Genomic DNA, 27,816 nt, shown 5'->3' on the forward strand with positions numbered 1-27,816 from the left:
ATGGCTATGGACAGAATCCAGAAAGTTTCCTTGAAACTTGGCAATTCCAAATGTTTGGAAATCGATATATGACTGTTCTCTGCATATTATCTTATCTCTGTCACCAACAGTCCAAGAAAAATGTGTCTTTTAGGTCAGAACTAATGGAGAAAAAAATGAATAAAAATATCTGTTCAGATAGATATGCCATGATAGATGTGAAGTGGGTGAGTAATGGTACCTCTTGTTAAATTGGAATTAAGGAAATATTTATAAAAAGAGTTTCCTTAGTAGGAGAAATTACAGTAAAACACAGCCCTCAAACCTGTCTTCAGTGATGTGCAAATGAGCATGACACGAGGGAGATAATTTTACTGGCTTAGAAGAAAATTTAAGGAGAGCATTTTACTGGCTTCTTCTGCAGTGCAGAAGAAAATTTGTAACTGTGAATTGTCTCTTCCACTACTGCCATCAAGAGCAGAAGGAAAAAAAGAGACTTTCCTCCATTAAAAGCTTCTAGGGAAGATGAAGCATCATTCCTGCTAGACTGCTGAGTGCACACACAGCTTTGGGCTTGGAAGTGGTGACAGTGTTGGTGTAGAGATGATGGAAATTGCCCCATCTCTGGGTGAACATCAAAGGAAAGTCAGCTGCTGGGGGTTTTATGCAAGACTCCTTAGGAGATACGGCATGTGTGCACCTCATTCTCTGCTGTGAAAGCACAGGGCTCTCCTTCCCCACCCACTCATCTGGGGCTGTGTGGTGGGAGTGACCAGAAGGCAGCGGAGCTCACCTGCTGTTTCTGTGGTTGCTGCTGTTCTGTTTGTTCTTGCTAGGCAGTGCTTTCTGTCAGGAAGAGCAGAAATAGGGAAGTTTCCAGGGGGAAAGTGCTGCTTACAAGGCATCCTGCATTGCTGAGAGGCCCTTGCTCCTGTTCCATCCAGGGCTGCCCAGCTGTGTTTGTGCAGAGCCAGCAGGATGAGCCCCCAGGCTCTGCCTCCCCTCTGGCTGCAGCCCCTCTTCAAAGGCTTTCCTCAGCAACAAATTCCTTTAGTAACCTGGTTGAGTCCTTGCTCAGGCCAGACCTGTTACATATCCTTGTTTTCCCCCTCACTTGTTCTGTCTGTTGCATGGGTGGTTCACTGGAACTCTCCATTCACAACACCCCTTCCAAGCACCCATACTGATGTCCCTTTTGTGAAGGGTTACTGGGACAGGTTTTGCTTTGAGTCAGAGCATCGAACACTAGCAGGTTTGCCCCTGAGCTGTATCTAACTTGCTCTCCAAGCAGCTTTGGCTCTTCAGTTAAGTTTTCCTGAGCAGTGTTTCCTGCCCCTGCTCTGAGCCTGGCATGGAGAACACTCCATGGAAGCTGTGTCCTGGATGATGCTCTGACTGGAATAGGGCAAACACCACAACTCCATCTTCTGTCATCCCCTCCTTCCAAAAGTCCTTCACAGCTGTTTCAATAATGCACCCAAACCTGTGCTGGTGGGAACTGAAGGTTTTGTTGTGTTTCAGTTGTCTCAGTCCAGCTTAAAATGAGTTGGTGTAATTATGATGTACAGTGTGCCCCACTCACTGTACAAACAGTGTGAGTTTCCTCTTGAGAATGAAAGTAACTTTGGCCACTACTTCTGTCTTTTATATTGCTTTAAAATAATTCTATTTCCAGTGTTTTCAATAACAATTTCAATAATTTTTTAATAATCTCTTATATTTTAATTAAAAGGTCATATTTGAAGGCTGAAGTCTATTTTTATGTGTATAGAATCTGCTTCTGGAGTGACTTTGTTCATTAAAATCAGAAGATTAAAATAGAAAAAATAGACAGGGGAAATGAGGCATATTATACTACTACTTTCATGTTTGGTTTTGAAGGTAAAACTGTATCCAAATGATAATTAGGCTTTGCCCTCAAAATGGCCTCGCTACAGTACATGGACTGATGGAAGCAGCTCTGGGATTTCTTCCTTTCTGGAGTTAGAGAATTCCCATCTGAGTAGGCTCAATGTCTCCAGCCACTCTGCTAAAATAAGATTATCATCCCTGAAAGCTGGATGTGTGGGAGATGGAAATTCATCTGTTAGGAGTTAGAGACATCCCTTGGAAGGCACTGACAGTGGAATTGATTTTGCATTGGAAAATGATTACTAAGAAAAACTACTATATACATTAAAACTTTGGATTTCAGCCTTAGCAAAATGACATCATTGCAAAACTCAATTTATTTTTCAATGCTTTTATCCACAATTTTAAGGATTTTTTCTTTGGCTTTTTTTTTTTTTTTTTTTTTGAACTTACAATACATGTTTTGCTTTGATATGCAAAATGTGTTTTCTACATCCATTAATCACATCCACTAAATTACAGAATACAGTGCCTCTGGTGGAAGAAATTAAATTACCCAAATATATTTGGTAACTTTCCTCTGTCAGAAGACACTTTTCATCTCTGAGATTGGTGGCTGTTTTCACATGAGCCCATTTTCAGGACAGACCAGCATTTATTCACCACTTGGGCACAAAGCATTTGCTGGCTGCTTTGGGGCCCTGTGAAACTTAGAGAGGTTGTATCTCAATTCTTTGTCCATCCCTGCATCACTTCAGTTTTCTGTGCTGTGACTTAATTACTGGTTCCCAGATGTGCAGAATGGCTGATCCTCTTTAAATCTTCTAAGCTCTGTCAATAAGGAATGATTCCAGGTAGGTAGGCAGATCTGCTCTGATTGTACAGTGGGATAATCAACCCAGATATCACTGTGTTAGCTCAAAACCTGTTTTGAACTGATGCTCACATTTGCTTTTAGACTTTATTTTTTTGTTTTTGAAAGGATAGTGTCCAGGTGATGTAAGGTAGGTTTGCATGGTTCTGTGTGCAAGTACTGAAGTGCAGGGAAATTTAAATGCAGTGCTTTTCACAGTACTTCAACTTGATTAGGACTTGAGTGGGACTTTTGGTACTGATTTAAAATAAGTCATCTCCACTGAAATAAAGAGACTTAATTTAGGTGCTATAAAAAGCATCACCCTGAGAAACTGCTGAGGACTTCAGAGCAGATCTGAGATCCATCCATGGTTCCACATGATTAATTCAGAATGTATGAACCCTTACAAAGTACCTACAGTACAAACAGAGAGTACACACTCAAAATCAGTAATTCACAATAAAAAAAAAAAAAAGGAGCTGATTGCCTATAAACATGAATTATTTTAATCCTCTTTTATGATTGCAAAATGGTGCACCTCTGAAGTTTCTGTGAAACTCTTTTATTTGGGGAAGAATTTCTTTGAATTCTAACCTTAATAGATTAGAGCAGAGTCCAAATTCAAAACTGATATGCAAAATGCATTTCAAATTAATGACTTGTCTTCAGGTGCAATTTTTACCTTTGATTTGAACCTGTGGCATCTGCTCAAGGTCAATGCAGAATTAATTTACATTTTTAAAGCCCCTTGTTTTTACCATTTTGAGGTTTTGGTTGTTGCTGTGGGAAGGTGAAGGAGCATCACCTTGCTAGGTTTGTTGTGCTCTTTTTTAGTTATGCAGATGTTCATTGTGGTGAATAAAGGTTTAGTATAACATAATATTTCCTTGTGAATGGTGCAATGACCCATAATGTGCTTTCTTCATTCAAAAAATACAATATTAGCTCAAAAGAACGGGTGAATAGAAAAGAGTTTGGTCCACAACAGCAGAGAATTGTGAGGATTTCTTTTGATTGGCAGCACTGCCTGTTTTTGGCAAATCCGTTTTGATGCCAGCTAATAAATGTTGCAGCATTAAATCCTGGAGAGTATGAAAATCATCTTTGCATTGTGCATTGTGGGCTGGAGGCAGTGCAGAGGTGCAGGAGGTGCTGAAGGCTCTGGGAGAGCTCTGGGTGATTCCCACAGGGACAAACCCCAGGGGTCAGGCTGGGCTCTCTGCTGTGTAGCTGAGACAATCTTAACAGGTCCACAGGCATTTGAAGATCATTAAAATGATGTCTAGATCTTACTATTTAAGTTTGGGTTTTGTTTGTTTGCTTGTTTGTTTGGGTTTTTTTTTTTTGGTTGTTTTTTTTTTTTGTTGTTGTTTTTTTTTGCATACATTGTCATTTGACCAGGAATTAGCTTCACAACACAGCATTGCTCATAAATAGAGTAAATTTTTTTTTTTTTATTCAATCCTTTCAAAAGACAGCTGTGTGCACTTATGTATGTTTAGAAATGTTGGAAGTTATTCTTATGGCCGCAGACATTTGATAAAGCAGAGTGATTTGGCTTTAACTTTCCAGTTCTTCATGGTCACTGTAGTTAACAGAACTACTTACAGCTCCAGACAGTAAAATTCCAAAGCATAGAAAATGAGAATTGTGGAAGGGAGGAGATAGAGTTCTATGGTGTCTGTAAAATGGGCAGGTAAAGATGAGAGACAGTGTAGAGCTTTTGAAGAAAAGGAGATAATTTAAAGTCTCTTCTATCAGTAACAAAACCAAGAGTAAGTGTAGAATAATGGGCTAAAATGTGAAGGGGAATGAAATTACAGTCACCTGCTACAGCCAATGTTCTCTGCAAATTATTCCAGTTTTAACAAACAGAATAAAAAAAAAATTAATTTATGAAGGAATTGAGTGGTAGGGAGGATTTTAGTATTTTGAAGAAAAATCTTAAGACAGTACTGGCAATTTTCTAAAGGCTTGAGTGGCTACTCCTGAAGACTGAACATGGTTATTGCATTGTAAAGCAGCAAGACAGATGTATGAATCTAAGAATTATTAAAAACTCCTGGTAGTAATTGCAACTCAGGTGGTCATTTTTAATGCCTCATTTGTGAAGAATTGAGTAGACCAGGGTTCTGATGTTCCTTAGTCTTTCTTCTGCATGGTTGCTTCTGTGGCAAAATGACAAAATGAAAAACCTTCTGAGGACTTAGGAAATGAGTAAAAAACCCGGTAAAATAGTGCCAAGTTAATTTTATTCTATTGGTTTTATTTTGCTGAGATGGACAAGCACTCACTGTTAAAGCAAAAATCTTACACTACTTTGAAATACACCACAAACTGATTGCTGTTCTCAGTCTACTGAAAACTCTCTAAAGTGCTCTGATTTTCTGAAGCTTTAGGCACCTACATTTGCCAGTCTTACAATATTTTTGAATTTCTGAGTTTATGTGTTTTGTCTTTTAATTTTTTTCTTCCCTGAATTTTCCATTCTTTTGGTATAAAAAGCTATGATACCAATTTGGATATAGATGTAGACAGAAATCTGAAAATTAACATGAGAAACTTGTAAATAAGAGTAAAAAAAAAGTTGAAATGCACTACATAGTGACATTTTGCCTCTCTTCATTTTTAGATAATCATGTTGCTTCTGGGATGGAAATTTTCCATACTCCATGTATTTTATTCTCCTTTGACCTTGTATCTTCTCTGTCACCTGGTTCATTAAACAGCAGCAAGGTTCAGAGCCACTTATAACTGATAAAGGACTTCATGAAGTTTTACCCATCCTGTGATTATCAGTCTAATTTTCAGGTGTGGAAATTACTGTTGTAATCTCAGAAGACAGTGACCCATAAAGGGTGTAAAATCAGATCTATAATTGAAAGTGTGACATTATTTCTTTAAATCCACGTTTATGTGTTGGTGCCATCTGGCAGCACCCAGATCTGCCCTTGGTTATGTGTCATTGACTGGCTGCTCAGGTACAGGCATCAGGGCAGGCGTGGGTCATGAAGATATTCTCCTCTGAGATGAAAGTGGCCTTTTTATAATTCATTTTTTCCATAAGAACAAAAGGAAAGGCTCACAGAGGAGGTAGAGCTGTTCATGGTTACTTGTGCTGTTTGAGCTGAGTGAATTTCCACTTTTCCTCCACTCCTATCTGACAAGGGTTTCGGAAACTACATTCAAGCCACAATTAGTTGTCCTGATGACTTCTTCCACTCAAGCGTCCGGGCGTAGTCCAGGCCCCACGTTGGGCGCCACACTGCAGCGGTGTGTATGTGGCCACTAAGGCGAAGTCCGGCTAGCTGAGGTGGCCGACACCCCAACTGCATAAAGTGCCAACCCCCTTTGGCGTCCTGGCCTCAGGCTGGGCTGGATTGCGGACTGGACTCACTGCTTAAGGATGAGAAGAAGGAGCCGCACACCTTGCTGGGGGCGAAGGTCGGTTTATTCGATGACACAGGGGCACCAACCGAGGAACAGCCAACCAGCAAAATGGCCCCGAGGGGCGGGAGAAGTAGGGTTTTAAAGATAGGGGGTGGATAAGGGAGAGATTCACAGCAGACCAATAGGGAAGGGTACAGGGAGGAACTTAACATAATGGGCATACAGAAATATCCAATAAATACAAAGTAAAAGAGGGACCTCGGGACCACAGCCAACCACAACCCCCAGAGAGAAGAAAGTTCTCGAAAACTAGGAGGAGTGGGGGGTGATTGACTGGGCCCAGGAAGGAGAAAAAGTTTACTTATAAGGAGAAATAAGGGAGGAGAAATCACATAACTTAACTGACTGACAAACCCAGGGGCAGGGGTAACCATAGCAACAAAACTGTCAGGAGGGCTATGGCGGGAAAACTGGGGAGGACAGAACCATCTTACATTGGAAAGGGGGGAAACAATACATAAAATGGGGGAGCAATACAAAAAACTTAACAACACATTACAACAACCTGTAATTTACCAGTGCAGTCTGCAGATCAGCCTGGCTGCAGTCAGAGCACCCCTAATTGCACCCTCAGTTTGGAGCACAAGTGGAGGCTTAGGGAGATGTGCATGCTCATGAAGGGACCTGCCAAGGGTTGTTTGTGGCCCTTCCTCTCCAAGTGGCTGTAGTTGAGGCATTCATTTAATTCTCCTCTGTCCTGCAACAATAGCTCCACTTGTAATCTCAATAATATGTTTTTCTTGTCTTTGTAACCTTCAAATTAATGCAGTAATTACTGAGTGGCTGGAAGAATCAGAATGGGTCTCATTTTTTTTAAACAGCTTATGCCCTTTTCTTGCTTGGTATGCTTAAATATTTGAAGTTGCAGCTTTTAAATAAATTATTGACAGAAGCGCCAAGGGTTTCTTTCATTGCTCACTTGCAGGGTTACCTAAATATGCAACTAAACACCACAGGGAGTGCATAAAAAACAGAAAATAAAACATTCTTACTGCAGTGCCTTGCAGTGTGTTGGCTACTGATGCAGATATATTCAGAGAGGGGTGGTACACTTGGGGTTAGATAGTGACTGGTAATGAGGCAGCTTTTGGATAAACTGCATTTTTTGATTCCCACTTCGTTAAGGGCACCCAGAAGAATTACTTTGTATATTTTTAGTAGCTTCTTGTTTCAGAAGTTGATGTATACAATTGCTGTTGTTGCAGTTGTACATTGCAAAACTCTTCATTATCTTCTTGGATGTTTTCAGATGTCTGCTATTTTTATTCATTTTTCCATTCTTAAAAAACAATCCAGCTTTCTGCTTGTAGTAGGAAGTAAACACCCCTCCCAAATGCTCAGAATAAAATTACACAGGTAATAACATTATCAAGTCAAAATGTCAGACTTCTCTTTTGCAAAATCCTGTGTGCAGTATGAAGTATAAATAGAATAATGCATGCTTACTCCCCTTCTAGGGGAAGTAATTGAACAATTACTACCAAAACTTTTTTTCCTAGGTCAGAAGAGCATTTGTTACATTCCAACTGTGGTACATAAGAAACCATTTTGATATATTTTAATTAAGAACAATTTTAACAATGTAGATATGCAGTTGTTATACTGGATTTGAACCTTCAAATTCTTTTCCTATAAGATGTATTGCTTCAATTTCTCTTGCTGCATTGTGCTGAAACATCATGTAACTAAAGCATCATGTTGTTTTGCAGAACATTCTCTTGTAGACACGTAGTCTTTGTGAACTGATGAGATTAATACTTTTATTTCACTTTCAAATATGTGAAAAGTGATGGTTTTTGCTCTCAAAGGCTTCTGTGGAAAGCACTAATGGAAATAATGCTCCATCATCAAACAGGACTGATTGGATTTTAGAAGCTGAGCTTTTTACTGATGTTAGTTTTCATGACAAAATTAAAAAAACCCCTGTAATTGTCCCCATTAACCTCCAATCAAGTCTGGGTGAGCAGAGTGTGCAGAGAAAAATACTTTGGTGTCCTCTGTTGCTAAGAGTGGGATGGAGTGATTTGTAAGGCTTGTGATGAGCAGGAACACTGGGGGCAGAGGTGAGGAAGCACCAGATTTTCCACCAGCTGGTCCATCAGGCCCACTTGGGTCCAAGTCAGCTTTGTCAGAGCCACTTGTGGTTTGTTTTGCTCTTGGGGTTTTGGTTTTGTTTGGTTGGTTTTTGGTTTTTTTTCATGCATTCTGATTGAGTAGGTGCAGAAGTCAGAAGGGATGGAGTGCAGTCGCTGGGTTTTGTTTTCCCACTCAAGGTGCTGCAGAAGAGCTACTTTAGTGCTGTTTTGGTGTTTTTATTTTATTTTCAGTAGCCTGTGCCTAGGAAAGAGCCACAGGGATTTGGCTGCACATCTCCACACCCTGTGATTGAGGAGCTGTTTCCTCCAAGGGCCACTCTAGCCAGAAATCACAGGAGCAGCTTGCAGCCAGCTGCTGGCTTTGCCACTTGGCATGTGTCAGGTCAGCTGCAAGCAGCTTTGCTGGTTTCAATTTTAATATTCCTCAAAATTTTTATCCGGTGGGAGCAGCTAGAGCTGCCTGAAGTTGCAATCTCAGGAGTTGTAACGCAGCTGCTTCCAGAAAATTTCATAAGTTGTTTACACAGTGGAGACAGGGATGTAAAAGATTATTCAGTTACTCAGGGGGGAATAAGGAGCATACGGTGCTGTGAGCTGCAGAAATCAGGAGGAAACCCCACAGGTATCAAATCAACACAAAATGTGAAGAAAGAAATTCTCCTGCAAAAGTCAGGTATTAACTACACCAACACTTTTGTTACAGCTCCCTTTATGTGAATTAGCTGAAACCCAAACTCTTGGCAAGTTTCCATCAGTTTGAAAATACATTTGTTAATCACTGCCACTTATCTGTGATAAAATCCAGACTTCTGTTCTGTGGGTGGTTTGTTTGCTTTAATTTGGAGGTTTTTTTCTCCTGTTTTTGCTTTGAAAGTGGTTTGTATTTTATGAACATTCAAGATTACCTGTGAACCCATTTTTGCATGGCACGAATCTGGGAGAATTCCTTTTGTAGCTTATTAATGAAGTTATTCAGTTTAGTTGGCCATGTAGGTCTGGATTCTGACTTCTAGCAGCTTGTTTTTGAGTACACACTGAATATGTTTATTCATTCTTGTTAAAAGCTAAGCAAGTATTTAGAAAAAGGAAATGAAGGTTGACACTTTTTAAATTATTAATCTGGGGAATTATGGAGTATCACAAGAATCCCTTTTATTTAAGGCCTATAGTATAAAAAAAAGCCATAGTGGTACAGTCTGTCTCATAGCCCAACACCTTCATTTGAGTCAAATATTTGCCTCCAGACATTTCAGTAGGAGCTGTTGAAACGGATCTGAAGGAATTATTTGGCTCTTATATTAAAGCTCAGAGCCAAGGAGAGGTTTTGAGCTGAGCGCCTGTTGTGAGTGCTGGATCTGTAGACAACAAATGATCTTCCAGAGCATTAATGGAAAATTCAGTGACAGGGCTGCTTGGAACTTGTCATCCAATGATGAAATCATTGAATGAAATCATGAATCATTACATGTTTAGTGTAACAGCTCTGCCAAAGGCAGGCACCCCCTTCTGCATTGGTAAAGTCTTTCTCTTCTATCTCTGTTTATCAGAACTCCAATTATAAGTCTGCAAACTTTTAAATGGCAAGAAACCCAAAATAAATAGATATGATGTGTTTTATAGAGCTCATCCTTGCTTTATTTGTCATTGGAATCATACAGAAAAAAGACATTACTCGGGGGAAAATGAAAGGTGCCATTCATTTCTTTCTCGGAGTCAAAACTGCTAGTTTGGATGGATTTCTGCCAAAATTTCTAAGACAGTGATATGCTCTCACCTTTATTAGTAAAAATATTAAAGCATACAGGGAGTGCTTGACAGCATCACTGCTTTTCTTGGCACCATTATTATATTGCAGTTTATTATAATAAACTGTAATATAATTGCAATTTTGCCAATAGGAGCACCTTGACTCTTTTTGGGTGGCTCACATTTCCCAAACAAACATAGTGGATAAAGGGCCTTTGAGGTGTTTAATGCAGATAGGTTTGGCCATTAGGTAAAATCACTTTGCAGGGAAAAGAAAGCTGGATTTTTACATTATCTGGAAGTATACTGAAAAAATCAATGAATGTGGTAAAACAGCCAAGAAATTCCTGATGTTTTTTTTTCCTCCTAGTACTAAATTTGCTTTTTAATTGAGTGGAATATATGTAAAGAGATGATTTTGTGACCCATTGTCTTTCTATAAATGCTTTTTTATAAGCTCTAGATGTGTGTATGAGTGTTGGAAAAATGTGATGTCCTTAGTACGGTGAGAACTTGCACTGTTTTAAAGCAAAATGTGATCTTGGCTCTGCTGGGTCATTATATATATGTATTAACTCTATATAATGTAGCATAATGTATTACATCTACCACATCTACCAATTTCCTGATCACCTCTCTGGTCTTTTTATCCTAAAAAAAAGTGCAGGAAAAAAACCCCATATCTTCATTTCTGATCATAGAATCATAGTATTTTAGTGCTTTAAACAGAATTCCATTTCCTGGAAAAACAGGTAATTTAATGGTGAAGCAGACTGGGGAAAATTAAATTATAAATTTCCAATTAGAATCCAGTGATTCTGACTGAGTAATTTTGCTTGCTATACTTTTGTTAACAAAATATTTTCATAAAGATTTGCTGGTTTCCCATTCTCACCTGAGCTTGGCAAAATGTAACTTTCTACTGCTTTAGATCCCTCTAAACACAGAGATTTTGTTTGTGTTCCCTTTTCTGGTACTGGAACTCCTTGGTTAATTAACATTTTTATTTGTTTATTGGAATGTTGACTTCAATAATATTTATCTCTGTATATATTCAGTGATATGTGCATGTGTACATATGTATGTGCACAGTCTTATTAAGGCACATTTGGATTTAAACTACTTGTTTTATTTGCATGTAATTTATATGTAAATCTGAAAACAAATAGAAAAATCCTGATGTAAATTTGCAAAATAATCTTTGCAAATGTATTTCATAGGTTGATAAATCTTGATTTAATCTCACTCATCTAAAATGGTTTCTGTCAGATCCATTCTCCAGGACTGTTAAATGGCATAAAATTAAGCATGTGTACAGATACCTGAACAGTGAGAAGCTCCAAAAGTTGATTTTGTTCTTTCTGCTCTAACAGTGAACTTACTTGAAAGTCATGCACCAGTGCAGTTTTTTACCATTAAAAACAGGAGCACTGTGTTAAATTTAAATTGTAAAATTATGTGGCACAGATCTGAATATGACTTTGACATTGCTGCAGTTTGGTAACCTTTGCTGTTTATCTAACCTTCAGTGAACTGCAGTGTTGTGTTGTCAAGCAGATCTGTTTATTAATGTTGAAAATGTTGATGTCAGTCTTAAAGATCATTTCTTATGGGACCTTGCCAGTATATCCGGAAATAAAAATACATTTTAAAGCCTTTTTTTATTTAAGCAATCAGGCAAAGTATAATTTTGTTTCTGAGCAATGAAAAGTACAAATTCCAGCAGCAACTTTGGTATATCTGTAGAAAAACCTATAGGTATGCAACATGGATAGCCTGTATTCATTTATTTTTTAAGTCCTTTTTTCTTGAGATATGTTATTTTACTTGGGGGATTGTGAGAAGAGAAAAGACATATTTTACTATCTTGTGACATTTCATTAGACTTGGGATCAATAGAAATATGTGAAAATACCTTTATGGCCATAAATGCCTGTGCCATTTATGTGTTTATGCAGACTTCTTGTGTTACATCATAGTAACCTGCATAAATTCATGTTTATGCCTGCTCCTTTGTCATCCTTTTCTGTCCTTGGCCTTACTTGTTTAGTGAAATACTCCTAAGAATTTTCTTTAATTCTGGCAAAGTAAATGTTGATTTCCTGTAGATATGGTGCATGGGCTCATTGGAAATTGCTTGCTTCATTTCCATGTAATCTCCCAGGCAGTGTTCAAGTTACAGAGGTGGCTTTTCCTAATCAAAGATCTCATTAGCTTCCAGATGAGACTGGTGTGATGAAAAGAACACGTGGCATGGTGTGAGTACTGGGCTTTGGTCTGGTGAGGACACAAGGAACACAACCTGAGGTCAGGGCAGAGCTGTTGGTGAGCTCAGCCCCACAAGGAGTGTGAGACTCCTCTGGACAACCTTCTGGCTGGAGCTGAGATTTGCAGGGCACGTTGGAGTCCTATTTAATAAAGCAGTTGTTCATTAGCTGTCATCCTCAGGAAATTGCAGAGATCCCCAAGGGTGGCTTCCTGTAACTCTCAATGTCCCTCCATACTTCTGTCACCTCAAGATGCTTCCTCAGGTCTTGTCAGAACTTTGTTATTCCCCCCAGCTCTCCAGGTGTTTCTGCTGGACTGGAGGGAAAGAGTACAGTATTTTTACTTCCAAAACTTTGTTAGAAACAAACTAGAAAAGATTGTGAGCCCAGGGTGGAAAGGGATAACTGTGAACAGGGGTTTTTGGATTGGGGAAGAGACAAGGATCTGACTCCATGTTTCAGAAGGCTTGATTTATTATTTTATCATATATATTAAATTAAAACTATACTAAAAGAATAGAAGAAAGGATTTCATCAGAAGGCTAGCTAAGAATAGAATAGCAAAGAATGATAACAAAGGTTTGTGGCTCGGGCTCTGTGTCCAAGCCAGCTGACTATGACTGGCCATTAATTAGAAACAACCACATGAGCCAATCACAGATGCACCTGTTGCATTCCACAGCAGCAGATAACCATTGTTTACATTTTTCCTGAGGCCTCTCAGCTTCTCAGGAGGAAAAATCTTAAGGAAAGGACTTTTCATAAAAGATGTCTGCAACAGATAACAACTCTGAAATGCTGAGGCTCAGTGAAGTTGCCTCTGATGCTGGCATTGCTCCTCTCCATGACAGTGCCTTGCATTCAGCTCAGCTTGCAAAAGCAGGAGGAGTTCCCTTGCCTGCTGCAGCTTCACTCTACATTGTAACTGCTGCTTTTTTCAGATAAAACCCTCTTCTGTCATCCATTATTACTTTATTCAAGTCTCCCTCTGCCCCAGCTCCTCAGCAATGCTTATGGCAGTATTTTCCATGGCCTGTGTTCTCTGTAGTTTCTTTAATATTGAGAACTATGATAATTTACTTCCCCCCCTCCCTGTTTGAATGCTACTGTGTTAGCGATGGGCACAAATTTTCCCTTCTCTTTTGATCAGTTGTGCTGACCCATCTCTGCTTTTGTATTTATTACATGCAGGAATAATGACCTGAGGTTTAAACTCATCTGCTGGGATTAGACCTTGAACAAGGGTTTCAGCAGAATGCTTTAGAAGTTAAGCTTTTACTTGTTTGTCTAGTGTAATAGCTAGCTCATTGTCTCTGAGTAAGTGTTACAAGGTACACTGCAAAATGAGTGGGAAGATGTGGAATGTGTTCTTAATGCTGGCCATAATACATTAAATGGATTCCATAAATGTTTCTGGGTTGTTTTTTTTTTTGTTAGTAGTTGGAACTAAGGGTGTTGACTAAGCTGTTCCAAAATACCCCAAACAACCAAGATCCAGTTCATGAATGGACACTTGCAGGTCCAAGGAAAAGATCTCTCTACTTAGAGCAAAAATGATCAAGCTGAAAGAAAGCACAAAGTGTTTTTTAAGTTTAATAACCAGTGCGAGTGATCAACACTTCTCAGAATGACTTATATGTGCGCATTTGTTTTAGTTTATTTTTCCTGAGGAGGGGTGGGTTTGGGTTTGTTTTGGTTGTTTTGGTCTGGGTTTGTTTTCACTTAGGCTATACCAAAGGATGGCTTTGTTCTACCAGAGCACCACAAAGAAATTAAAATATGAAGAGAGATTGTTCCCAGATCCAAACCCTGCACCTTCTCTGAGCAGGGTAATTGCTAACAAGCTGCTCTCTTTTTAAAATGCCAGTTATCCATAGAGCTGACAGAATCCTGAATTCCTCTGAAAGTGGCATTTTACAATGACTCTGAAAAGAAGTGCCAATGTTTTCATGAATAAAGATATTGACCGGGGAAAGCAATTGTGTGACCATAATCATTGAGACAAGAACTGTAGCAACAGGATCTTATAACACAGAGGATTATAAAGGGAACATGAGGGATGAAAATGATAGGTACTTATGCAAATGGATTAGAACTATCCTGTGCCACTTTGTGGATCTGTCTTTTAATCTCTCTTGCTATCTAGGCCGTGGGATTAGTCAAAAACAGCTGGAATGGAATGGACACAATCACTTAATCACAAAATCAGAAGGCTTGCTGGGGTAATTTCCCTTCAAATAGAACACTGCAAACCCAGGGCAGGTAGTACTTAATATCAGTTGCAAGCCCAGCTCTACAAAGAGCTTTGGAAAGACTACAACCTTTCCATTATAAGTGTATTGAGTCTGTCTTTTAAAACACCTGAAATGTGACATGAAATTATTAGTCTTTTTTTTTTCTTTTGTCACCTTTTCTTTATGTTTGGGGAATGCAAATGGCAAGAGTTTAATGAAGTGATGTTGTTGTGATTACATCTGAGCTGCAGAGTGAGACTCATTCTCATTCCTACTGCAAAGCAAATTACGTTTGCTTTTCCTACTCTAATGCACTTTGCCCCTGAGATTCTTGCCAAAATAAGGAGGGGGCTGTGATTCTCCTTAGTGCTTTTCTCTGTAGGCTTTGTCCTGGTGACAGAACAAAAGAAAAAAAGACAAAAGAAAGCAGGTGATTTATTCAGAGCATCAGAAGATGTCGTGCTGGCAGAAACTGCTACAGCCCAAACCAAGCTCCTCTAAGATCTTTCACCTGTCTCAACACAAAACCTGGCAAGCCCCAGACACTGCTGGTGGGTTTTGTGTTCAAAATAACCACAGTCCAGGGGTAAACACCAATGTGCATCTGCAGACCTGGACAGTCAGGCACAGCAGCTTGGTAAAGTTCACTCTGGACTGCAGAAATTGTGGCAGAATCTCTGCATTCAGTTTGAGCTGAACCCAGCAGAAATAGTTAAAGCTGCTTGAATTCTAGTTCTTAGCTTTATTATAGTGAAATGCATATTTTCTGCATTTGTCAGCTGAGTTGATGCAGCATGAGCAGAAGCTCTATGAGAAAAAGCAGGTTGGTTTGTCAGGGTTAGCTTGTCTCTGAAATTTGGGTTTCACTCCTTCTCCCAAAGGGAATGCTGCATTTTAACTACCCAATGTCCTCTGGAAAAGCCTGGCAGAGGCACTCAGAACTCCTCAGGCTTTACCCAGTGCCCTTCCACATTTCTGCTCCCACCAGGCATTCTGCTCTTGCTTCTGGCATGATTTCCATGGTGGAAATTGAGCTGTGCTTTACACAAAGAGTTCTCCAAGAAGTCCAGAAAATGCTGTTAGGATAATTCAGAAACCTGACTTACTAATGCAACATGCTATGCCAATATTTTCTGACCTTTTGTTCTCTTACAACAACCTTAGTTGTACACACTTGTTGGAAAAATTATGTCTTAAAGACTTTTTATCCTCATTGATTAACAATAAAATTGTGAGACTCGATGAGCTTCAGGAAGGAAGCTGTGATTTTTTTTCTGGTCATGCTACTTACAAGAAAGATTGTAAGTTTGTTCAGGTAGAAATATGGAAATATTTGCAAGTTTTTTGTGCATTCTTCTACTACATCTTTTAATTCTGAGTGATTCTTTTTCTCAAATCAATATCCCCAATACTACTTAAAATATGTGCTTGCATTTTTGTGTCAAGGGATAAAAAATATTTTTATTTGAAATAAATCTAGCTGAATTTAGTTTCATGTTTTTATTTCTGTTGTAATAGGAACTTAGGTCTTCTTTTTAGAATATAGTGTAATGCAACCATTATGGAGACAATGTCATGGTTTTTGTATTCTAAATATAAAACATCTGTGTCAGAACCTGTATTTTATTTAAAAATAGGGAACAAAAGCTCAGAACTGCTGAATGAGACTACAGCCTTCTAGGGTTACAGCATTGGTGTATCAGGGCAAAGAGAGTGCCATGGCCTTGTGCAAGGCTTTTGTCACTGTCCCACATGACCCTGACAGGCCTGAGAGATGAGCCTGTGTTCAAGTTCAGCAAGGCCCTGTGCAGAGTCCTCCATGTGGATGTGGCAATTCCAGGCACAAATAAAGGCTGGGCAGAGGATGCAACCCTGAGGAGAAGAACTCTGGAGATGCTGCTGAATGAAAAGCTCAGTGTGACCCAGCCAGGTGCACTTGCAGGGCAGGGATCAGCAGCATCCTTGGCTGCATCCTGGGCTGCATCCATCCCCTGGGGCAGCAGGACAGAGATCAGCAGCATCCTGGGCTGCATCCATGCCCTCTGGGGCAGCAGGACAGAGATCAGCAGCATCCTGGGCTGCATCCATCCCTTCTGGGGCAGCAGGACAGAGATCAGCAGCATCCTGGGCTGCATCCATCCCCTCTGGGGCAGCAGGACAGAGATCAGCAGCATCCTGGGCTGCATCCATGCCCTCTGGGGCAGCAGGGCAAGGAGGGGGCTCTGCCTCTCTCCCCTGCTCTGGTGAGACCCCTCCTGCAGAGTTGGATCCAGCTCTGGGGCCTGCAGGGTAAGAGGGGTGTGGGCCCTGTTGGAGGGAGTCCAGAGGAGGTCACAAAGGTGCCCAGGGGGCTGGAGCACCTCTCCTGCACAGACAGGCTGGGAGAGATGGGGCTGTTCAGCCCGGAGTAGTGAAAGCCCTGTGAAAACTTCAGAGCAGCTTGTAAAGGGGTTACAGGAGAGATGGAGAGGGACTTTTTACAAGGGCTTGTAGTGACAGGGCAAGGGAGAATGGCCTCACACTGAAGGGACAGGCTTACATCAGATATAAGAAAGAAATTCTTCACTGTGAGGATCTGGAGCAGGCTCCTGGGAGAAGCTGTGTGTCTCCTGCCAGTGTTGAAGGCCAGTCTGGATGGGCTTTGAGCAAGATGGTTCAGTGGAAGATGGGGCTTGGACTGAGCTGATCTTTAAGATCCCTTCCAACCCAAACTGTTTGTGATTCTGTGCCATAGATTGTGGTATTCAAAGCCATGTCTTGCTGCTGCTTCAGATTTCATGCCTGTAGTGAATCAGTTCATCATCGGCCTGACAACTGTGTTTGGAGATGGACTATATATCTAGAAAACAGCCTAGAAGAGGAAGGATGCTTCAGCCTATTTAAACAATATTTGCTTTTATATAATATTTGCTGGATGTATTTTTTTTCAGCGTTTCTCTCTGAAATACCTTATTTTGCAGTGGTGAGTGGGATTTAGCACAGAGGGCTGCGGAAGGGTTGAAATGACTCATTTGTCCTCTGACAGCCTCAACCTGTCCTACCTCCCACCCCCAGTCCCTGCAGGTTTTTAGTTTAGCCTTCCTTTTGGTTCCTTTAGCCTTTCTTTTGATTCCTTTGGCCTTTCATTTGGTTGCAAAATTTGCAGTCCCTGTGGTGCTGTATCATACATATGGTGCATGCTTTTGTAAGACCTGTGTTTTATGGGTCTTTTCAACAGAAAGTGGATGGAGACAATCACAGAGCAGGAACTTTAGGCTTTGTCCTTGGGTTGCATGCACTGAGATCCCTGATGGTGAGTGCTGGCAGGCTCTTGGTAAATGTGGTCTCCAGCATTTGGCAGCAGCAGCAGTTGGAACCATTGGAACCTCTAACATTGGTGTACAAGGATTTTGTGCAAGCAGTGCTTCATTTTTCTCTGTTTAGCTGTGTTTTAGTAAGGTATTAGTCACAAATTGCATTCAGAAATATGTATTACTTGAGGATTGTTTTTGGCAACAATGCAATTAAATGGTTTGTGAAAAAGCTGCTATAAATAATGAGAAAACTTGGAATTGTGTTATTCTTTGTGCTGCCATTTTCTGATTCATTAGATTTAGACTGCAAAATCTATAATAACATTATAGGTAGTGTTATATATAAACCACCATATTCAAGAGCTGGTGTTTTTTCAAACCACATTAATAGAAGAGCCTATTTAGGAGATTAAATGCTTAAATCTCCATCTGTGTCTGCATTGTTGTCATGTGCCAGTTAGCAGATAGTTATGGGGAAACTACATGTTTTCAAAAGCTTCTCATTGTATGGCTCTCTGTGGTGTTTGCTCTTGAAGGGCTCTATCTTCTTGTCACACTCAGAAATCACAGCTTCTGCCTTGCCAGTGATACACAGCCCAGAGGTCTCTTTAGCTGCCTTTTGCTTGTGGCCATTTCAAAGCAGCACGAGGCTAAAAATGTTTTATTGTTGAAGGACTGCAGCTTCCACTGTTTTAAAACTTTGTAGGCTACATCCCAAGAGTTGCATTGGTTCGCATCAAAAAAGTTAATTGGAGATGCCCTCGATAGAGACTGTGCTATGAACTCACTTCATTATAGTAATTTTGCTAATATTTCATTTAACTTAATTTCAATTTTTCTTCATATTTTATCAATATTTCTAATATTTCAATTTTCTAATACTGTGTTCAGTGACTTCGTGCCTTACAAGAATGCTGTTTCTCAATAACATCATCATGACTTTAATAATTTCCAATATAATAATTTGATACAACTTGTGATTTTTATCCAAATATTAAAACCAAATATCTTAATTTGAGACAAATCCTTCTTTTTATGCCAGTCTCCAAATTTTCAGCTAGCTGGAAACTCTCTTCTTTCTCACTGTGGGTACCATTAAGCTTTGTATGCTCAGTACTTGATTCATCTCTTTGGTATTCTCCTTGCAGAAATTTGCAGAAGTATTTAAAGTGAAGCTTTATTTTTAGAAACTGAACAATATTCATGTATGAAGAGAAGAACCTTGTGAATAATAAGGACTTGGTACATTTTTTAGGAGCTTTGGCACATTCATCAAGTTGTCCAGCTTCTGTCATTTTAAGTCAGTTCTTTGGAATAGGGTTTCACAATGCTCTGAGGGGAACTAAAGTTTTCTCACCAGCACTTGGTTCTGTGAGCTTCTAGTTCCTGTCTTAAACTGGACTCTTTCAGATGTCATTTAAATAAGGCTAACACTGTGATGCTCTAGAATAAGTTTGTGTTTCCTAGACTGCGCTGTTAAAATAATTCTTGCCTAAGGGAAAATCATAGCTTGGATCTGAGTTCACCTGCAGGACGCAGAAATTCTGTGTTTTTGTGGAAAAGCTGTGAATCCCTGCAATGTCTAAGGCCCCACAGGCTGTGGTAATTAGCATTTCACAAGGGAGGAAGGAAAATGAGGGAAGCAGGCAGGCTTGGAAGTGGTTGGGAAGCAGGGGCAATGGGGTGGAGAAAGGAGATGGATGCCAGGAGCTCCTGTTTACACCATTTCTTCCCCCGAGTGCTGAAGCCGTGGCAGGGGCTGCCCTGAGGGGACAGAATGGCTGCTCTGCCACTCTGGTGAGAGTAAAAATCTCAAAAATGAGCAGCCTCAGGTAGGCTGGGCAGCATGATGTGTCCAGTGGGCACAAGTGGGGACATTCCTTGCTGGGAGCTGTGATGCGCTCAGGATGGCCGTGAGAATTCCCCGTGGGATTGCTTAGAGCCTGTGTTGGACAATTCCCCTTTTATTTTCTGGAAAAAAGGACCAGAGAGAGAAGGTGTCTTTTATAGGTAGAAATGAACTGGCAAGGAGTTAAAAAAACAACGTTTAAGAAGTTAAAGACACAATTGTTGCTGTGGGTGATGTGTGATGCTGAAGTAGCGCATGTGAGCCAAGAAGGCACAAGAAAATTGCCACTCTCTGTTAAGACTTACCCATTTCACACTCATTAGAGCCCAGAAATACAAAATGAAATAATGCGAATGTGAAAAAATTTTACAATGCTTCTGGAAGCTTGTAAAACATAGCATGAGGGTTTTTTTTTGTGGGTTTTTTTTTTTTTTGGTTGTGTTTTTTTTTTTTTTTACAATCCTACCATAGCATTTAATTATAGCAAAATAAAATTAAAGGATTTACCATAGCAAAAATTAGCATATTTAATTATTAATTCATCGCTTATTATTATTAATAATTGTTTATGAAATAAAATTATTAGTAACTAAAGGCACATGTAATTGTGGTAGAGAAACATTTCTGCCTGCCAAATCTAGATAGATAAAGTACTGTTTTCTGTGAGGGAGTGTTGGGGTTGTAAGAAACAATTGCACTAATTTTGTCATTGTGTTTTTAGCTGTTTATGTGCTGTTTGGATTCAAACTGTACCATGAATGTGGGCAGTGCATTGCTAGGATTGAAAATATGTAAATGGTGCCTGGCAGGAGTTAAACGTGTAGCACAGAGGGTGGAGGCTTAAGTGCGCTGGTACTTAGAGAAGCATTCATTTAACATTTGTTATAAGCTGCTGTTGTTTTTTTATAACTAAGAGGGGAGCAGTTTACAGTTGATCTACTGCATAGAGCAAAAGAGCTTGTAGCTTCAGATGGAATAGATGCAGCCTCAGGCAGTTTTGCTAATGCTTTCTATTACAAATAAGTTTAATAGTGTGCATTAAAAAGGATGTGTATTTAAACCTTTATGGTCCATACCATGTTAGGTGGAATTGCAGTAAATTGCTACATTTCATTTCTGTAATTATCTTATAAACTGCTAGTTGATATTGTCCTGAAGTTTATGTTCAGGACATTTTAACACCAGTTGTATTTTGGACAGCTTGCATAACATCATTGGATTGTCTCTTAGGGGTACAAAATTGCATATATATATTAAAAAAAAAGAAAAAATCTATTAAAAAAGCATGAGAATTGCACACCTTTGGATGACTCTGTGTGCTGTGGAGAGGGGAGAGATCATAATCACCTCCCATGCACACTATGAGCATGCACAGAGCAATATTCCTATTGCTAATAGTTTTGGAAATGTATGTTTGAGAAATGTGGTCTTTTCCTTTTATTTCACTTTTTTCCATTCCTGTAGGAACTTGGAAGTAACAGCCCTCCGCAGAGGAACTGGAAGGGAATTGCAATTGCACTGCTGGTGATTCTGGTTGTTTGTTCACTCATCACCATGTCAGTCATTCTTTTAACCCCAGGTAACCTTCTTCTTTATTTTATCTTCTTAAAGGTCTGTGATTCATAATGCAGTCATAAAGCAATGGATGTTAAAGTGTCTCTTGACTTGAAGCATTCTTAACTTGTGGCTGTTGTAAATTTGGTGCTGTAGGGACTTGGGAGCTGCTGGAGGCCTTGGGGAGCAGAAATATTTGGGGTTGGCAATAGATCCTCGGGATTCTGTCTGTCTTGAGGGTGTTACAGCAATCCTTGTGAGTCTCAGCAGGTGTGAGCTGACTTCAAGAGTTTGTTGTTGGTTTTTCGTGTAATTTCAGATTCAGAGATGAGCTAAGAGAAAATTGTATTCCATGGAAAACTGATTCTGAGAATGCAACTTCTCTCTGAATCATGAACATGGATATTCCATCTGTACACGCACAAGTCTTTCTTTCAGAAACAACAACGGAAAAGTAATGGCTCAGTCACAGAGAAAAAAAGGGAGAGGGCAAGAAGAAGTAGAAAAAAAAGAGAAGAAGTAGATAAAAAGAGAAAACACTGCACAAGTTTAAAAAAAACCCCAAACTTTGAATCCTTTTGCCAGTTTTAAAGTTGGAGTGTAAAGTACCTGATTTGCATGGCATGCCTGGATAGTAAATATTGGTCTGCAAATATTCTGCCATTGAAGTGCTCAGTTTGTGTAAACCAGAAAGTTAATGAAGCTCTTTTCAGTAAATAATGGTTCCAGGCTGTTTGGCCACGAGGTGAAATCACTGAGGGAAGCTGTGCATGAGCAAGTACAGCAGCACAGGGCTGCTGCTTTAGAGCAAGGTGGTGAGGATAAATAGAAAAGGATCAGAAAGCTTTGCTTGTCAGAGGGGATGAGGCAGCTGGAAAAAGAAGGCAGGAACACTATGGGATAGTCTGCTTCCTCTGTTTTGTATAAATATCTACTCCTTATGCAGGGTGCTGTCCAAAATAACTGTTTGCTTATTTCCACTTAGATCAAGTTGAGAGAAATAAAAGCAAAGTTGTGCTGCTGTAGTCTCAGTGAATAGGAGCCTTCTTCAGGGAATAAGAAAAAAGAGATTTTGAGAGCGCATGGTAGTGTATCCTAGTACACTCTAAGACAGAAGACTGTTTTTTGTTTCAAGGAGGATGTTTCCCTTTTTTTTGAAGACTTACAAAATATCAAGTGTTTGCTGGAACCTACAATAATAACTTTCAGTTGTGGCTCTTATATCTACATAGAATTATTAATGATGTAAAAAATAAGCTGAAATCCTTGAAGGCACTCATGGAAACAGAATAAACAACGTAGGGGAATGTTAACTTTAAAAAAATATATTATAAAAAAGCTCAGTGAATTACAACATCTCTGAGGCTGTTTCAAAAATGCAGAGATCTTGGTTGAAAACTTGTGTAAGCTGGGACCTACATTTCAGTTGAAGTCATGCAAGTGCAAACTAGTTCTGTCAGCTCAGATGCTCTGAGATATCCCAGAGAGACTGTGAAGCTTGATAGGAATGAAAACCTTTCTCCCAGAACAGTCTAGCTCTGCAAAACTGGGCTTTCCTGTGGCTTGGAAATGCTCACCGTGGAAAGCTTTAGGGTGTATGGTAGGATAGATCATTGCCCTGTTTTGGCCCTAATCATTGCTGTTCCCCCTTCACTTTCATTATTAATTTGTTTGACTATTATGAATTATTAGTGGTTTGGGAAGCAGATATTTTTCTACTCTAAGCATTATAGCTGACACTTCTTTGTCATGAACATGTGTTAAGATCACTGTGGGATGTTCAGTATTTGAGGGGAGGAAAAGAGTAGAGACCTCCCTCACATCTGGCTGTTGCGAAGTGCTCAGCTCCAAGTTAATGCTAACTTGTTATTATAAATATTTGGGTTTGAAAATCCTTCTCATAAAATATAACAGGTCTGAATGAAGATATTCAGTGCAAATGTCCTTTGTTACCCTGGGATGTTTCAGTGCTCATTTCTGGTACTGTTTTGAGCATCAGAGAGTTCTCTCCCTATTTAGTTCTGCCTGTATGGATGGGTGCTTCTTAGATTTCATGTAAATTCCCCTAAACACTGTACATCATGCTGCTTCTTTTTATGGAAATGATGATAATTTCAGATGGTTATGGCTCAGAAGCATGATTGTTTCACTGGTATTTTTTGGAGGCAAAAATGTACTTACTGATATGCCAAACACAACAGCAGTGATCTCTTTTGCCTGTAATTATTTACACATTGTTTTGTCCACAATATAAGAAACTCCTGGGTCTGTGTACACTAACAGCTGTCATTTGACTTCTCTCAGATTTTGAACAGCAGCTTTCCTGCCTTTTCATAGAGGGATCAATGCTTCCATATGGGATAGCATGTCTTTAAAAGAAAGTGTAATTCATTTGCAAAAGGCTTCAAAGAGGCTTTAGCTTCCACTAAAGATAGAAATGTGCTAAAACTAAACGGAAATTCTTGATTTTCTTTTTGTATTATCTTTAATTACATGAAATATAACTTGACTATACCATACTAGGCAGGATTTTTGTTGAAATAAGAGATGTATTTTGGCCTGTTAGTATCTTGGCTTTTATTCAAATCTGAAACCTCTGTGTTACAATTAAGTTTGTAGTTGGAGTAAAGGTATTGTGCCAACAATATTAGTAACATTTCTGATCATTTCATCTTGCTTTTAATCTATGATAATACTCAGAATCTTTATAAATGTCTGAATGTTCTCAAAAAGAGATGGAAAAGTAGAAGAACAAATCATCCAGTGATATAAAACGTTAGTGGCAGAGTCTGAATGAACTCTCAGCCCAGTAACCACTTGTTGGGGCTTAGGAACTCTCTGTGAGGCCCCATGGACTAAGGAGTACATTAAATAAACCCCACTGCTCCCAGCAAGTAGAAATTGCTACACTGCTCCATACCTGGAGTAGAAGGCTTGCAGGCAAATATCCCTGCTGGTTTTCTTCAAAATTAGAAAAGTGCAATGATAAAGAAAATGCAGAGATGCCAAAGAATGAAGTTGCCCTTGCTAATGCAGAGAACTGGAGTGGAAAACTTGGAAGTTTCAGAACAGGATCCTCTGTTCTCTGGGGCAACTGCATTATGAACCTAGTGAGTTTTGTTTAATATTTGGAGTAGATTTGGAGTAGACTGGAGAAATATTTAAGAGAAAACAAAAGAAAATACCTTGAAAATAATCTTATAAATAAATCTTTATATTGGGAATTAGTGGCCAATGCAGAGACACAGAGACATCCATGAGATTCCATCATTTGGTTTGTATGTCAGTATAAATATAACACAGGCACCTTTCTTCTGCTGCCTTTATTCTATTTTATGCTTTTGAGGTTTCACCTCACACCTGCATGTACTGAAATAATATTGGGTAGATTTTAAGATATCAGTGCCTTTAAATCATTCCTGCCTTTGAATCAGCTTGTTCTTGCTTTGCATCCTGACAGTTCCACACTGTAGGAATTATTTGAAGACCTATCTGATGAGCCACTATTGATCTGTATTTCAGAACTGCAAATGTTCAATTGAAAGTATTAGCAGCTGAAAGTTTTATATGAAAAACCATTTAAGAACAGCCTAAGAGTTGTATGGATTTGGCCTCCCCTGTACAGGTGTTTGTTTACTTAAACCTGTTTTTTTCCTTTTGGGACTGTCAGTATTTCTACTTTCATGTTAACTTACAGTTTCTGAAGGTGTGGGAGACTCAAATGCTTTTTCTAGGACTTGATTAGTGAGATATTGATGTTGGCATTTAAACCATGCTAGCTGATATGTGCACTTGCTGTTGAGCAAAGTGGCACCTGCCTAGTCAGACACTCAAGGAAAACTCACTCGTGATAGAAAAAAAAAGACACTTTTTCAGAAAAATTACTTCAGAAAACATTTAGGTCAGAGAAATGGTCAGAAAACACCTTTTTTTGTGGAAAGGGTTGAGTCAAATCAAGCTCTGGGAAGAGAATCTGTTTGGATTTTGTCCAGCAGATAAACTGTTCAGGGTTAGGACTGACCTCTCCATACTCTCTCTCATACTACTCTTAAAGGAAAAGAAAGCAAACTAATTTTTTTTTTTTTTTTTTTTTTTTTTTTTTTTTTTTTTTTTTTTTTTTTTTGTGATATGGATGTATTTACTGCAAGCAGTTTCAGGTTTCTGTTCAGTTCTGTATAGGCTCCCTGTACCTACTGTAATTGGCAGGCAGGTTTTGATATCCAGCTATTTTCTGGCAAGTTTTCTTCCTTTGTCGTGATAACACAAAGTGAGCTATGCTAATTCCCAGTTACACCTGCTAGCTTGCATACCATTTACTAGTGGTGTTTTTTTCTTTTTTCAGATGGAATTTAACATCAAGCCTTTATCCTAATTTCTAGCATAAAACCTTTTTTTTTTCCACAGCAAAGTCAGTAGGGAGCTTCAGTTAATGGCATACTACAGTACATAATTATTAGTTTTATTTGCTAAGTTAGAAGGCAGATTTTATGAGGTGTTTAGACTATATTTAACCTGCAAAAATAATATCCTGTAAACTCATGAAAACTAGCAAGGCCATTAATTTCAAGTTTTGGAGCCTTCTAGTTTAGTAAGCACAAACAGGTTTGTCACTTTGAATTAATACATGCCAGTATTGGAACTGTTTTTAATTGGATGTACAATTAAGAAGCGGTCATTTAGTCTTTAGCATTTGATTTTGTTTGTGTCTCTGTAATCTGTGTCATTTGCTGCACATATATACATATATCTATATCTATATAATTTCAGACCAAAATACAGAAATCTGTGGTAAGTAGCGTGAGAACATTGGAAATATCATTCCTTTTAGGAATAATTCAATAAAATTTACAGGGAAATGAAAAAGAGACATTAGGCTATTTTGCAATGTAATAAATGGAAAGTAGTAAAAGGAAGTTTTTAAAATGAAGCAAGTACATCCTAGAATCAAAGATTAGTTTGGGTTGTAAAGGACCTTAAAGATGGTCTCATTCCAACCACTCTGCCATGGGCAGGGACACTTTCCACTATCCCAGGTGGCTCCAAGCCCTGTCAGGGTTCTGAGCACTTCCAGGGATGGGGCAGCCACAGCTGCTCTGGGCACCCTGTGCCAGGACCTCTCCAGTCTGTGAGGGAAGAATCCAAGAATTCCCCAATCTAAACCTGCCTTCTTTCAGTTTAAAGAAATTTCCACTTTCCTGTCACTCCATGACTGCCCAAAAGTCCCTCTGTGTCTCATAGCAGAGTCCCCCTATGGAGTCCCCCTGTCTCCATAGCAGAGATGCTGCAGCCCCCTGAGCATCTTTTGGCCTCCTCTGGACCTGCTCCAACAGGTCCATGTCCTTGTCACTTGGAGAAACTACCAACCATGCATTCCAGGAACCTGCTGGGTTGGTTATGCCCCACTGTGCTGTCCCCCAAGAGGTATTGGGGTGGCCAAAGTCACCCACAAGGACCAGGGCTTGTGGATGTGAGGACACTGCCCTTGCTCTCCCAGCTGGGATGGCCTGCTGCAGCCACCAAGGTGACAATAATGTCACCTGTCCCTGTCTCTTGTTTAATCCTGACCATAAGGTCAGGTCACCTCATCCACCCATCTACCCGTCCATCCGTCCATCCATCCATCCATCCATCCATCCATCCATCCATCCATCCATCCATCCATCCATCCATCCATCTCCATCCCTCCCTCCATCCATCCCTCCCTCCATCCATCCCTCCATCCATCCATCCCTCCATCCATCCATCCACATCCATCCCTCCATCCATCCATCCATCCATCCATCCATCCATCCATCCATCCATCCATCCATCCACATCCATCCATCCCTCCATCCATCCATCCCTCCATCCATCCATCCATCCACATCCATCCATCCCTCCATCCATCCATCCATCCATCCCTCCATCCATCCATCCATCCATCCACATCCATCCATCCCTCCATCCCTCCATCCATCCATCCCTCCATCCATCCATCCATCCATCCATCCATCCATCCATCCATCCATCCATCCATCCATCCATCCATCCATCCATCCATCCATCCATCCATCCATCCATCCATCCATCCATCCATCCATCCATCCATCCCAGCTGGTCCCTGACACAGAGGGCCACCCCTCCTGTTCTCCCCTGCCTCTGAGTACAAACGTGGTGGGGTAAAATTAATTTGTGCTTGTGTCAATAAAGATTAACCCACTGATGTTTTGAGGGTTCCCAGGATGTGTAATTCATCCTGTTATAGATAAACATGTAGATGTTAACATCTATATAGATAAACATCTGAGGTGTTGAAAGAGGGCAAAGGTGGAGCTAAGGGTACAAACAGGACTCTGATTTGGTTAAAACTTAGCATTAGGAAAAAAACCCAAAATTCTAAAACATTTTGTAAAGTTGCTTGAAGTTACCTTTTTTTTTCAGTTTACAAATGCTAACTATAATTTAAAAATTACTTTAAAATCCAATTTATATCGAGATTTCTTGCCAGGGATGTGATAGCAAACAGACTGGTGTTCCTTCCTTCTCTAATAGCCTCTCTGTGCTCAGCTGATGTATTATTTTAGTGATTTTTATTTAAGCAGTTGGAAAAAAAACCTGTCATAGGCAAGGCAATCTTTGACAGCATAACAGCTTGTGTGAGC

At 39.7% G+C, this 27,816-nt stretch overlaps 1 protein-coding gene across 2 annotated transcripts in view; it reads left to right on the forward strand.

The window, feature by feature from the left end:
- Positions 1-27,816, forward strand: part of DPP10 (dipeptidyl peptidase like 10) — a 437,009-nt gene that overhangs the window by 220,545 nt on the left and 188,648 nt on the right. For both annotated transcript variants that reach the window (XM_063161640.1, XM_063161639.1), the window contains exon 2: positions 21,086-21,200. In XM_063161640.1, the coding sequence (XP_063017710.1) occupies positions 21,176-21,200 (25 nt within the window). In that variant the 5' untranslated portion in view covers positions 21,086-21,175. The remainder of the gene's footprint in view (positions 1-21,085; positions 21,201-27,816) is intronic.

Source organism: Melospiza melodia, chromosome 8 (genome assembly GCF_035770615.1).
Source record: "Melospiza melodia melodia isolate bMelMel2 chromosome 8, bMelMel2.pri, whole genome shotgun sequence".
Lineage (NCBI taxonomy): Eukaryota > Metazoa > Chordata > Aves > Passeriformes > Passerellidae > Melospiza > Melospiza melodia.